Below are 13450 nucleotides of genomic sequence, written 5' to 3'. Positions count from 1 at the left end.
AACAGTAGGCGTACTGTTAAGATACTACAATTTTTTATCTGCACTTAGCAGCATTTACTGATTCATGCCCTTACGCCGGAGGTACCAACATCCAGCCCCACCCTGATGCCAGGACATCTCCAATGAACTTCCAGCCTCAAGTCTTGAGTGTCCCATCACCGTGGGACAGTTTCACTATCTCAAGACGTGCCATATTGACATTGGACAACACCCAGCCCACAGTTATTGCTCCCGGCAACACCACTTCCATAGGTCAGTCTGGATTGAAATCACCAGACATTCACTTATTGACTGCCCAAACCCTAGAGCGCCAGCACTTCATTTTTTGTTGTTTCTGCCTAGATAGGTGAACCAGGACTATCCCCATTAGTGAAGGCTGCTAGGGGTTATCCACAGAGCGCTGTGTAATCACCCCTAATCCAGCACCATTCCATGCGATTGTGGATAACAGAGATTGCTGGTTGTATACTAAATGTTCCATACTCTTAAGAAACTATACAAATCATTACTCATGAACTCAAGGCCAGTGCTAGGGTATTTGGTGTCCTCCTGCAAACTATAAATGTTTTGCCCTCCTACAAACACAGCACACTACATCGGCGATACCCTACACTACAGCCGTTACCCTGCACCCTCTTCCCCACGCACTACATAAGTGCTACCCTGGACCTTAGGAATACATCACCATTACCTTTAAACACTTTACCCACATGCTACATTGATGCTACTCTGCACCCCACACACAGTACACTACCGCCACTACTCTACACCCCCATTTCGTCACACACTGCACTATTGCCACAACTCTGCACCACACTCCCCGCACTTTACACTGCCGCTAACTTGTACCATGCTCACTACTCTGCCACTACCCTGCACCCCCCTTTACCTTACAATTCCTCATCACTACTCTGCACCCCACACACACTACAAACACTACCATACCTCCCAACATGACCCTCTCCAGGAGGGATGCAATGCTCAGTTCCTGGACTTCTCTCTTAATGTATGATTACAATCACCTGAGTTAACTTGAAACACCTGTTTAACACAGGTGCTGGCAATCATGCATTCAAGTCCAGGAACAGAGCATTACGTCCCTCATGGAGAGAGTCATGTAGGGAGGTATGCATTACACTACCTCCACTATCTTAAGGTGCGTACACACGGGGGGAGATATATTGCTAGCAATATATTGCTTGCAATATATTGCTGAGCAATATATTGCTCAGTGTCTCCTTTTCAACAAGCGACCAGAGATGGTCGCTGTTGAAAACGAACCTCTGCTGGGGGAGCCGCAGAGGTAATTAGCTGGTCGCAGGAGCGATTACAATGGGGCAGAAAACGGGAGCGCGCACCCGGCGATTTATTGCCGGGGCACACTCCCAATCACTGGCAATATGGTCGCCTGCGACCATATTCCCAGCGATTATAGCCCCTATCTCCCCCGTGTGTACACAGCATTACACCTCCTCCCTGCACACATTACACTATTACTGCTACCCTGCACACACTATATTATACTACTGCCACTACTCTGCACCCCACTCCCTGTACACACTACTGAACATTTCCACCACTACACTGCACATACTACACTATCCCCGCTGCTCTGCACCCCACTCCCCACACATGATACACTACTGCTGCTACCCTGCACACACTTTTTTATACTACTGCTGCTAGCCTGTACTCCACTTCCTGCACACACTACGCTATTGCCACTACCCTGCACACACTATTTTATACTACTGCCCCAACCCTGCACTCCACTTCCTGCACACACTACGCTATTGCCACTACCCTGCACACACTATTATACTACTGCCCCTACCCTGCACTCCACTTCCCGCACACATTACTGCATACCTCCCAACATGACCCCCTCCAGGAGGGACACAATGTGCTGTTTCTGGACTTTCTTCTTAATCTAGATTTGCCATCACCTGTAGTGAAACACCTGTCTTATCCCTTTATTATCAATAAACCTGTTTAAAACAGGGGATGGCATTCATACATTAAGAGAGAAGTCCAGAAACAGAGCATTGTGTCCCTCCTGGAGAGGGTCATGTTGGGAGTTATGCTACTGTCACTACTCTGCACACAGCATATAATACTACAACCGCTACCTTGCACCGCCTCCCTACACCACTATATTATATTCTAGGTAGTAGATTCCAATTTCATTTCTTTTAAAAGCTATATGATGCAATTTTTCAGTAAATACTAATCTACATAGCTAATCATATGCATGGAGATGCTATGGTTAAACAATTTAGATAGATAATTCTGATGTTTAGAGCTATTTGGTCACTAGCCTTAGGCCTCATACAGACAATATAAACTTTATTATTTCCATTGCCAGCATATCTACTAAACTTTTTACATTTGTATCATAGTGTTTTGAAATACACTGACTGTTCAATAGAATGAACAAAAGTTAAATACATTCTGGCTCGTGTAGAGATATGCATGCACCTGTTCATTTAGCATAACAAATATACATTTGTATTGCACATACCAAAACAAAATGTTAGTTTATATTTATATCCAGATCATTACATCTGACAGTTCTGCCTCCTTACAACTGAATGGGGGACTAATTGGGTGATTTAACACAGGTGTAGTTGCAAAATTGCGACAAAGGGAGACACAAATGTGCCTGTCTGCAGCCTTATTACTGCAGGTGGATAAGAGCTGGCATAAATACACACTAATGATGATATTGGTTGTTAGCACTAGTCACTTCTGAGTGCGGAATGACAAATTTGTTACTATACAGGGCTGGGGTAAATTAGGTGATAGACACTAGATGTACATTTACTAAAGGTGCATACACACTGCACAATTTTTTTGACCAATTTAGTTGAAAGACATTGATGACCAATTTCCTTTTAAACCCTGTGTCCTGGAATAAAGATATTGACAAGAGATGTTGACGAAAGACGAAAGATGTTGATGAAAGACTAAAGATGAAAGATCTAGCTACAGTTCTTATAGGATCTTTTTGAAAGATATCCAAATTGAGCTGCATGCGCAATTGATTAACAACTGGCAGGTATGCGCATCATCATTTGTCGTTCATCAAATTCCCACTGAAAGATATTTTGACCAATTTCGTTCAGAATGGCCGAAATTAACGAAATTGGTCAAAAAAATTGCACAGTGTGTATGCACCTTAAGATCAGAGTTCTATTGAAAATGGAATGTTGCCCATAGCAACCATTCAAATTATATTCTAAACTGGAAAGTGCTAAATAAATAAGAAGTAGAATCTGATTGGTTGCTAGGGGCAGCACGGACGATGTAAGGGTTGCAGTACTGCCTCACAGCACTGAGGTCATGGGTTCGAGACCCAACATGGCCCTAATATACAGAGTTTGTATATTCCCCCGCGCTTGCATATAATGGTAAGCTAATTGACTTCCAACAAATAATTAACCCAAAAGTGAATGAGTGTGCATTTACATGTAGTAGGGAAATACATTGTAAGCTCCACTAAGACAGTGACTGATGTGAATGTTCAAATATTCTCTATAAAGCGCAATGGAATATGTGTGCACTATATAAGAAACTGTTATTAAATAAATAATCCGGGCAACATTCTATCTTCAATAGGGGATGCAGTCATTATGTAGACATGCATTAGGTCAATATGAAAAATGTTTTGTATATTTTCTTCAAAAGAAAGGTGGTTTTTCATAATTTAATATCCAAGTGGGCACATAGTGAGAATATAATAGTGGGCCCGAAGCATTAACAGCAAATTGAGCCATGCGAGGGGACGCGTACACTTATACGGTTTTCATGTCAACATAGACACCATAAAAACAGGAAAAACTCATGTCGACCTGTGACACCCACGAGTGGTATGAAATGGCAACTGTGTGGCTTTACCTCATTACCTGGGTTTCCAAGCCTGGTTCAGATTCTCTCCACTCTTCAGAGAGGTAAGGAAGATCAGTTGAGACAAGGGATATGTTGAACAGTTTCCTCCGCAGAGAACAGATTTATTATAGACAATTGCAATTTGGTGAATACTGGTTGTTGGATGCTACAAGCAAGCTGTTCACTAAAATAGGAACCAATTCAATTCTTTGCTAATACTGTAAATATTCAAAAATTACTTTGCATTTTATGTGAAAACTATTATCATATGAGCAATACTCTACAACACAATATATGATCAAATATAGAATAACATTTAACTGTCAACAGTATGAATTGGTGTTAACCCCGTATTTCTGCATCCAGGAACAGTGTCCCTAAGTCTTCATCGTACGATTATGTTGGGGCCCAATTGATTATGTAGGTGCATTTTAAACATAAAAGAATCCTTTGCAAACGGCTTGGAGAACTGCTGTCTATAACAATAAATGGCTCCTGCAATACGGGATCCAGCCACAGGGGTGTAACAGGGACAGTACTATAGTTCCTTTCAGGTGCTGATAAACTGGACAGGACAGTCATGGGTTCCAGCAAATAGATGAAGCCAAAGTCATGTAGCAAACAAGTGTCTATGGGTGATGCCAGTATAGCACAATGTCATACAGTCCATGACTCACCCTCTGAGGCCTGCTGGCTTCTGTTAAGTAATACTGCAGTCTGTGTTAGTTACTGTGGTAGCAGGGTGACCTCTCACTGCTGGGGTTCTGTATGCAGCTGCTGTAGATAAGGATGGGTATGTGCTTGCCTGGATAGGCACTTTCTGCTTAAGCTATATACTGTCTTATACAGGGCTGCAGTTGTAAGAGAAGTCTCATTGCTCCCCTTTGGTGCCCACACAAGCCTCTGTTTCTGCTGCTCCCAGTTTCTGTACCTGATGCTGCAATTCAGTCTTTGGGACTTGACTCACACCTCTTGCATCCTTTGTTGCAACTTTCCACAGCTCAGGGTCCAAGACTTGCTCCAAATACAGCTCTCAGCACTGCCTGGTACTCTCTCTTCCCAGCTCCTCAGAGCAGCAGCATGCTTCCTCCTCACACAGACTTCCTGTCCCAGCACGCTCTCCTTCCAGTGCCCTTGCCCCTGCAGGCAATGCTGGGTCCTAAAGCCCTCCTTGATAGCACATTGCAGTCTTGTGCTGTCCACCTGTAAGAGGCTGCCAGAGAGTTAACCCCTGATGTGAACACTAACCCTTTCAATCTCTGAATAACTGTGTGGGGGTACCACATCCTACCACACTTAAAGGTTGCATGTCCTCATGCAAGGATAGGAGTTGTCAAAGTTTTGCATTCAGATGGTAGCTCTTGAGGAAGTTGTGGTCTGACAGTGTCTTGCAGGTTCTGTTGCATATATCTACTTGGTTCTTCTGGATTGGCCATACTTTTAATTAGTTCATTTTGTGATTGGGAATGAGAATACTGTTGACTGCATCCATATGGTCTCCAATTATTGTACCCTGACACATTTTCTGCCTCTTTCAGATACATATTATCTTTCTGGGATTGGTATTTTTGACTGTAGTGATGCGTAGGACCTCTGCGACGTGGGTAGCTCCAATAACACTTTCTTTTTGCTGCATATCTGCTGCCTTGAACTGGAACACCACCAGGACCAGTGACATTTTCTGCCTGGAGACCTTTTTCTCCTTCGATGACATCAAATTCTACATTCTCCCCAGTATTGAGGCTTTGATAATATTTTCTTGGGTTGTTCTTCTGGATAGCTGTGTAATGAACAAAAATATCCTGCTTTGTGTCAACACAATTGATGAATCCGTATCCACGTTGCATGTGAAACCAGACAACTTTTCCCCAGATTTTCTTTGTGCGGACTGGAGGATCATTCTCTAATATGGCAGATAACTCATCTGCACCTATATGGCATTGTCTGCCATAGCAAGACTGCCATTCTTCAGGACATGGAACTACTCCTCCTTTTCTCCCCGAGGCTTGGTTTTGAGGTTGCTCCCACCGGTCACTAGGCATTTTCCTCCTTCTTGTTCTCCACCTTTGTTTCCTATGACTAGGTATTTTAGACTTTGATATGTTGCACATCTCTTTTCTCATCTCAGCCATCCACACCATCAAATCTTCCAGCTGCCTTTCAAGTATCTGTAGAGGATCTGTGGATGGCATCTGCACACTCTGCAATATGGTGACCTTCCCCTTTAGCGTTGGATTAGGGTTTGAGTGATTATCTCCAAGTGGATGTGTATAGTTATGAAGTTTTGGCATGTTCAGAGAGTCCATGTCTCGATCTGTGACAGTGCCTATCACCTTGATTGCTGCTTCTTTGAAGTCACGAAAGGTTTGTTTTGGGAGTTGCATCCTCAGCATTCGCAAATGGGTCCGGGTCCCTTCTCCATTAGCCCCTTCAATGAGCTGGGTTACTAATGCTTCATCTGTATTCTTGACCTCTTCTGCATCTATGGCCTGTATTGCCTGCAAGGCTTCTTGTAGAGTTAGGGCATATTCGCGAAGGTTTTCTCCCGGTCTTTGTTTACAAGCGTAGAATTTCATTTTTAGTTCCAATAACTTCTGCATCTCAAATGTGATGGCCAATTTTGTCAGTACTTGGTCCACGTTTTGCTTCTCTTTCAATGGCCATGACGTAACTTCCCGCAGTGCCAATCCTTTTAATTGTCCTATTAATATCTCTACTTGCTGTTGGTTGCTCAAGGGAAACAGAAGAAACATTGAGTTCATACCGGTTTTGAATTTGGTAAAAGAGGTCCCTTCATTGCAATGAACATCTCCACTGTACATTGGGAGCCATGGTGCCCCGAAGTGATAAATTAGTGTAATTGGGTTCATTTGCGCCATTGCTGGGCTTGCCGTTCCTGCTTTGCTGCCAGATGGCTCTACTGATGCGGGTTGATCTGTCGACATCCACCCTTGAGTTTTCAATCTCCTTACTTTGGACTCTGAATCCTGTTCGTGACGCCAAGTGTGACACCCACGAGTGGTATGAAATGGCAACTGTGTGGCTTTACCTCATTACCTGGGTTTCCAAGCCTGGTTCAGATTCTCTCCACTCTTCAGAGAGGTAAGGAAGATCAGTTGAGACAAGGGATATGTTGAACAGTTTCCTCCGCAGAGAACAGATTTATTATAGACAATTGCAATTTGGTGAATACTGGTTGTTGGATGCTACAAGCAAGCTGTTCACTAAAATAGGAACCAATTCAATTCTTTGCTAATACTGTAAATATTCAAAAATTACTTTGCATTTTATGTGAAAACTATTATCATATGAGCAATACTCTACAACACAATATATGATCAAATATAGAATAACATTTAACTGTCAACAGTATGAATTGGTGTTAACCCCGTATTTCTGCATCCAGGAACAGTGTCCCTAAGTCTTCATCGTACGATTATGTTGGGGCCCAATTGATTATGTAGGTGCATTTTAAACATAAAAGAATCCTTTGCAAACGGCTTGGAGAACTGCTGTCTATAACAATAAATGGCTCCTGCAATACGGGATCCAGCCACAGGGGTGTAACAGGGACAGTACTATAGTTCCTTTCAGGTGCTGATAAACTGGACAGGACAGTCATGGGTTCCAGCAAATAGATGAAGCCAAAGTCATGTAGCAAACAAGTGTCTATGGGTGATGCCAGTATAGCACAATGTCATACAGTCCATGACTCACCCTCTGAGGCCTGCTGGCTTCTGTTAAGTAATACTGCAGTCTGTGTTAGTTACTGTGGTAGCAGGGTGACCTCTCACTGCTGGGGTTCTGTATGCAGCTGCTGTAGATAAGGATGGGTATGTGCTTGCCTGGATAGGCACTTTCTGCTTAAGCTATATACTGTCTTATACAGGGCTGCAGTTGTAAGAGAAGTCTCATTGCTCCCCTTTGGTGCCCACACAAGCCTCTGTTTCTGCTGCTCCCAGTTTCTGTACCTGATGCTGCAATTCAGTCTTTGGGACTTGACTCACACCTCTTGCATCCTTTGTTGCAACTTTCCACAGCTCAGGGTCCAAGACTTGCTCCAAATACAGCTCTCAGCACTGCCTGGTACTCTCTCTTCCCAGCTCCTCAGAGCAGCAGCATGCTTCCTCCTCACACAGACTTCCTGTCCCAGCACGCTCTCCTTCCAGTGCCCTTGCCCCTGCAGGCAATGCTGGGTCCTAAAGCCCTCCTTGATAGCACATTGCAGTCTTGTGCTGTCCATCTGTAAGAGGCTGCCAGAGAGTTAACCCCTGATGTGAACACTAACCCTTTCAATCTCTGAATAACTGTGTGGGGGTACCACAGACCTTTTTCATTTTGATCTTTTGCATGACAACCTAATACTTGTTTGGACCTAATCACAATGTTCACCTAATGCATGTTGACGTATTCATGTGTCAACCTAGTGACTGTCAACCTATAGTGGTCGACTTAATGACTGTCAACCTAATGTTTTTCGACCTTATGATCCCTAGTTAATTCTTCTGGATATCAGTTATGATATCCAATAATTACCAAGACTTTGTCTTCTGGATAGTAAGTGGAATCTACCAGGGGTCAGCTCAGGATATTCATATGTCCTAATGTATAGGTGTTGTGGGCAATGTTCCCTCCCTAACCAATAGACCAGGGATTGGGAAACTTTGGCTCCCAGCCAGTGGCGTAACTACTGTAATGCAGCCCCAGCAGCCGCTTGGGGGAGCAAGCAGCAGCAGGGTCTGTGTGGGCGCCGGCACCTACTCGAAGCACTGACATGCTGCTGCCTGCCGCTGCCCACTGACTGAGCACCAGAGGCAAGTCAACTGCAGCGCGGGTGCGGCCATGGCAGAGACGACAAATCCCCCCCAATGATTCAATTGACTGTACACAGAGCCAGCTATTGGCTACTGTGTACAGGATGGGCGGGCGGATGGGCGTGCTACGGCGGCCTGGGATGTGCCGGAGCCAAGGGAAGCTGCAGTGTATGGTGGTCTCTCTTCCTCTCTCCTGCTTCAGCTTCTCCGTTATGCGTGTGACATCATCAAGTCACATGCTGGGGAAACATGCTGGAGAGGAGCCTGGAGGGGGGGGGGGGGGGCACAAACTTTTTGGCAGGGGGGAGCAAAATTTATAGTTACGCCACTGCTCCCAGCTGTTGTTGAACTACACATCCCAGCATGGCCTCCAACAGTTTTAGCATAGCCAAATAGCAAAACTGTAGCAGGGCATGCAAGGATGTGTAGTTCAACAGGAAAGGAATCTAGGACGCGAGGGCACGAATTTAGATAAGAAGAAAAACGATTTTTTTTTCATCTAAAAGAAAACATTTCTTTACAGTCAGAGCAGTCAAACTTTGGAACTCTCTTCCTGAAGAAGTGGGGTCTGCAGACACTATAAATATGTTTAAAATAAGGTTGGATAAACATTTATTGGTTAAAAACATCCATGGGTACAAATAAGTAACATAATCTGTCTTTAAAATATCAGAACATACTATACAACAAGGGATAAGGAACTATAAACATAGGTTGAACTAGATGTACGCAAGTCTTTATTTAGCCTCACCTACTATGTAACTATGGGCCTTATTCTAGTTCACTCTTTCTGACAAAATCCTTCTTAGATGGACAAAACCATGTGCACTGCAGGTGGGGTAGATGTTACTTGTGAAGAGAGAATTAGATTTGGGTGGGGTTTTACTTCAAAGTGAGATCTATATTGCAGTGTAAAAATAAAGCAGTCAGTATTTACCCTGCACAGAAAAAAAAACATACTTACCTAAAGATGACCCACAATTTTATATACACGTACATCTTGGTTTTACTGCACCATGTATGGCACAATATGGCACACCTTGGACTCTGCAAAAGTCACGCTTTGTGATTTTTATCTAAAAATTTGCTTCTCTAATCTATTACAAGTTCTACTGCTTCAGAAATTTTTTAGACTCTATCTACTTGCTACATTTGGAAAAACAGCTAAGCCGTGTTTTACATGTTGTGACAAATTGAGAAAAAAAGCCAAGATGTATGTGGACACATCTGTATAGTACAGACCTATACTATATAGTTTTGCCTGCAGGGTCTATTTTACCATTCAATTTCAATGCTACAGGGCTTTTATTTTGCTTCTATAAGCAAAATTGAATAGAAAAATAGATGACATCAAATTTAGTCGATGTTTATATTTGAGGGTGAAGTTTAATAAATATGTAGGTGAAATTATTTTGCAATGCGATCAGGTTTTTCGGATATAAAGGGGACATGAGAATATATAGCAAAGGAAAGGCAGCCACCAAAAAGTATCATGATAAACCTTTTTTGTTTTAAAGTAGTGTCCTTTGTGATTTAGAATGTCACTGACAAATCCATACTTATTTTCCAGTTAGTAGGACTGCGAATGAAAACTAAACTGATAGCAGTAGAGATCCAGTACCCTCAGCTTTGATTATACAGCCTGCTGAATCTACATCATAAAGTTATGTTTGTTGCCATTTTTTATGTTCCATACCACATACAGTATTCCACTAATAGAGGGATGACCACAACTCTGATTCCAGCTGACTGAACATATACATATATACAATATGCTGTTTCTGAGGGATTTTCTTTTGAAAGGTTTCTTATTTAAATCCAAATTATCATTACAGGTTAAGTATCCTGTATACGTACATCCCCGATCCGAATTATTCCAAAAACCGTGGTTTTTGAAATCATTCTAAATTTTTTTTTTTACCCCCCTAACCCTCTTTTCATACTTACCAAGTCCCCGGGCGTCCACAGCAGGCCTCCGGCATCTTCTCCAGGGTCTCCAGCGGTCCCAGGAATGCATTGCGCGAGTGCATTGCGCGAGTGACGTCACCGGTGCGCGCGCACACTCGCGCAATGCATTCCTGGGACCGCTGGAGACCCAGAGAAGATGCCGGAGGCCTGCTGTGGACGCATGGGGACTGCGTGGACGCCGAGGGACCACTGGACACCATCAGGGGACAGGTAAGTATGCCTTAAAAAACCGAAAAATTCCCCTATGCGGAATGCTCGTGGTCCCGAGCATTTCGGATAAGGGATACTCAATCTGTATTACTGGGCTGACATTCAATGATCTTTCAAATATATAAAGTTAAGCAATAAGGCAAAGCATTTGAGATTTTCAATTCTATATGTGAACAAAATGTGAAGTACAGTACTTGTAGTAGCAGTTCCCGCCAAGAAGAAACCAAGCATTCTAAAGCTATAATATAATGTAGAGCGTTCATACAAGCTTGAGTCAGCGGTCTTGTCCACAATGTGTCAATGCTGGTCCCATCATGTGACTCAAAACTTTGCAAGCATGGCAAACAGTACAGGTTTGGTCAAAATATAAAATGTGTTTGCTTATATATCTAGTTTTGTTTTATTAATATACATTTCTTTTATTATAATTAATTTAAAATATAGAATTGTTATGGGAAACTGCATCTTTTCAAGTTATAATGCATTTTATTTGTTGCACAAATAGGAAATGTCATTATTTTCCCTAACAGAGAAGGACAGCAATCCCCTGAGCAATGGCAGAAGATGTATGGTAGATGTTCAGGCAATGAGGTCTACCATATAAAGATGGAGGAAAGCCTTTTCTTTGCTGAATATGAAGGGAAAAGCTTCACCTATGCTTCATTTCATGCACATAAAAAGTAAGTACTGTAAGATGACTGAATTATAATAAGCTAGCAGTCACTTATGGATCTAGAGTGTCAAACCAATCGGCAGATTAGGCTAGTGGCACACCCAGCTTTAGCCTACATCGCAATGTGTGTACGCCCCTAGAGTAATTATTTTCTTGTTCTAGTGTATATGTTGCTGTTTTATGTACTGGGGCTATTGGTACATAACCAACATCTGTGGTGAAGCAGGAAATTAGGCATTTATACTGGGCTCTACAGGCATTAAATCTGCAACTACATTTATGGGCATAACAAAATATGGGGCAGATTTATTAAGCCTTAACAAGAGATAAATGCAAGGGTGATAAGGAGAGATAAACGTCCAGCCAATCAGCTACTTACTGACTTTTTTCAAACACAGCCTGTAACATGGCAGCTAGCAGGTGATTGGCTGGAGGTTTATCTCTCCTTATCACCCCTGGATTTATCTCTTGTTAAAGCTTAATACATCTGCCCCAGTATCACATAACAATGACAGAAAATGAAATTGTTCCTGCAAAGAAAGCACATTTGAAGTAGACATTAAAAATAAACAATTATACATTATAAATGAAGTACCTTTGTCATATATAGCTACACTTTGAAAAAAAAAAACTATATTGCATATTGCATTTATTATTAATGCATACTAATTTGCCAGATGCCACTGATTAATTTGATGTGTGATATTAGTAAATGTGTGCGAATGAGTCTGAATCTGTGTAATGCTGTGTACACACGGTAAGATCTGTGGTTCTAGGGGGTTGGTCTTGCGCTCCACTATTGGTACTGTGCTTCGTGGTGCAGCAAATTCTGGGTTCTTTCGCCTATTGAACCCTGGGGTAAGTATTGCAATGTTTTGTGAATTGCGCACTCACTGGTGATGTTGTGGACCTCTTGTTGATGTTTAAACAAATGTAAGGCAACACTGTTTGTAAATAAAATTGTATTTATTAATACTTAAAAGGTGCATACACTCTGATGGTGCGGGGTTAATGGGGATGGTGGGTGTCCCTGTTGTAATATTGTCACAGGGACCTTCCAAGCTGCAGATCTCACTTTGTGTCTTCTGCAGAATGGTGTGGGGTATTGCAGCTGTGCTGCAGGGTTTGATTCACTCAGCAGGATCCCGTGGTTTGGCAATGCACGGGGTCTTTTCTCTGCTGATGTGTGGAGCCTGGGTGGGGGGTTATTAGGGTAACTTGCAGAGCAAATCGGGGTGTGGATGGGTAGCAGCAGGTCAGCAGGATCCCGTGGTTTGGCAATGCACGGGGTCTTTTCTCTGCTGATGTGTGGAAGCTATATGGGGGGTTGAGAGGGTAACTTGCAGGGCAAATCGGGGTGTGGATGGGTAGCAACAGTCCTTTGGTTTCAGCGGGAGTCTCTTGCAGGAAAAAGGAAATGTCATTGAGGTCAAGGCAAGTGTATGGTGGTACCGGGGGCTGGCGTCCCTAACCCACCGGTGGTGCACCGTGCACTTACCCGATACCTGGGCTTGCTTCCTGCAGGGGATAGGAACCGCGTCTTCTCCTTAGGTGTTCGCCGGCGTCCTCACTTCCTCGCGATCGCTGGCAGTGGATCCACACAGCTGTTCCGGTTACTCGCGGCACTTCCGGGTTCGGCTTTGCGGCGTCGCCCGGGGTGTCGTGGGTCCCGTTTGCTGTGTGTGCTCAACTCCTCCTGGAGGAGACTGGTGTGTGGGTGAGTGGATGCAGGACTTGGTGTCCTTAGGTCCAACGCGTTTCGGCACGTTTGTGCCTTTGTCAAGGATGCAGTATGATTCCAATGTTCCTGTATTTCTACCCGCCTTCCTGTAATGTCATTGGATGGGGATACGTATGTGGGCGGGGTTGATATCTGTCAGCTGTTATGCTGCTGGTC

The 13450-nt window shown here is 43.3% G+C and overlaps 1 protein-coding gene across 12 annotated transcripts in view; it reads left to right on the top strand.

The window, feature by feature from the left end:
* The window catches only part of KCNT2 (potassium sodium-activated channel subfamily T member 2), an 852827-nt gene that overhangs the window by 611633 nt on the left and 227744 nt on the right, over positions 1–13450 (top strand). For all 12 annotated transcript variants that reach the window (XM_083156802.1, XM_083156806.1, XM_083156799.1 and 9 more), the window contains one exon: positions 11411–11560. In XM_083156802.1, the coding sequence (XP_083012928.1) occupies positions 11411–11560 (150 nt within the window). The remainder of the gene's footprint in view (positions 1–11410; positions 11561–13450) is intronic.

The sequence above is a fragment of the Crinia signifera genome, chromosome 8 (assembly GCF_055691185.1).
Source record: "Crinia signifera chromosome 8, ASM5569118v1, whole genome shotgun sequence".
Lineage (NCBI taxonomy): Eukaryota > Metazoa > Chordata > Amphibia > Anura > Myobatrachidae > Crinia > Crinia signifera.
The sequence above is the reverse complement of the archived record's forward strand: the minus strand, read 5'-3'. Positions and strand labels throughout refer to the sequence as shown.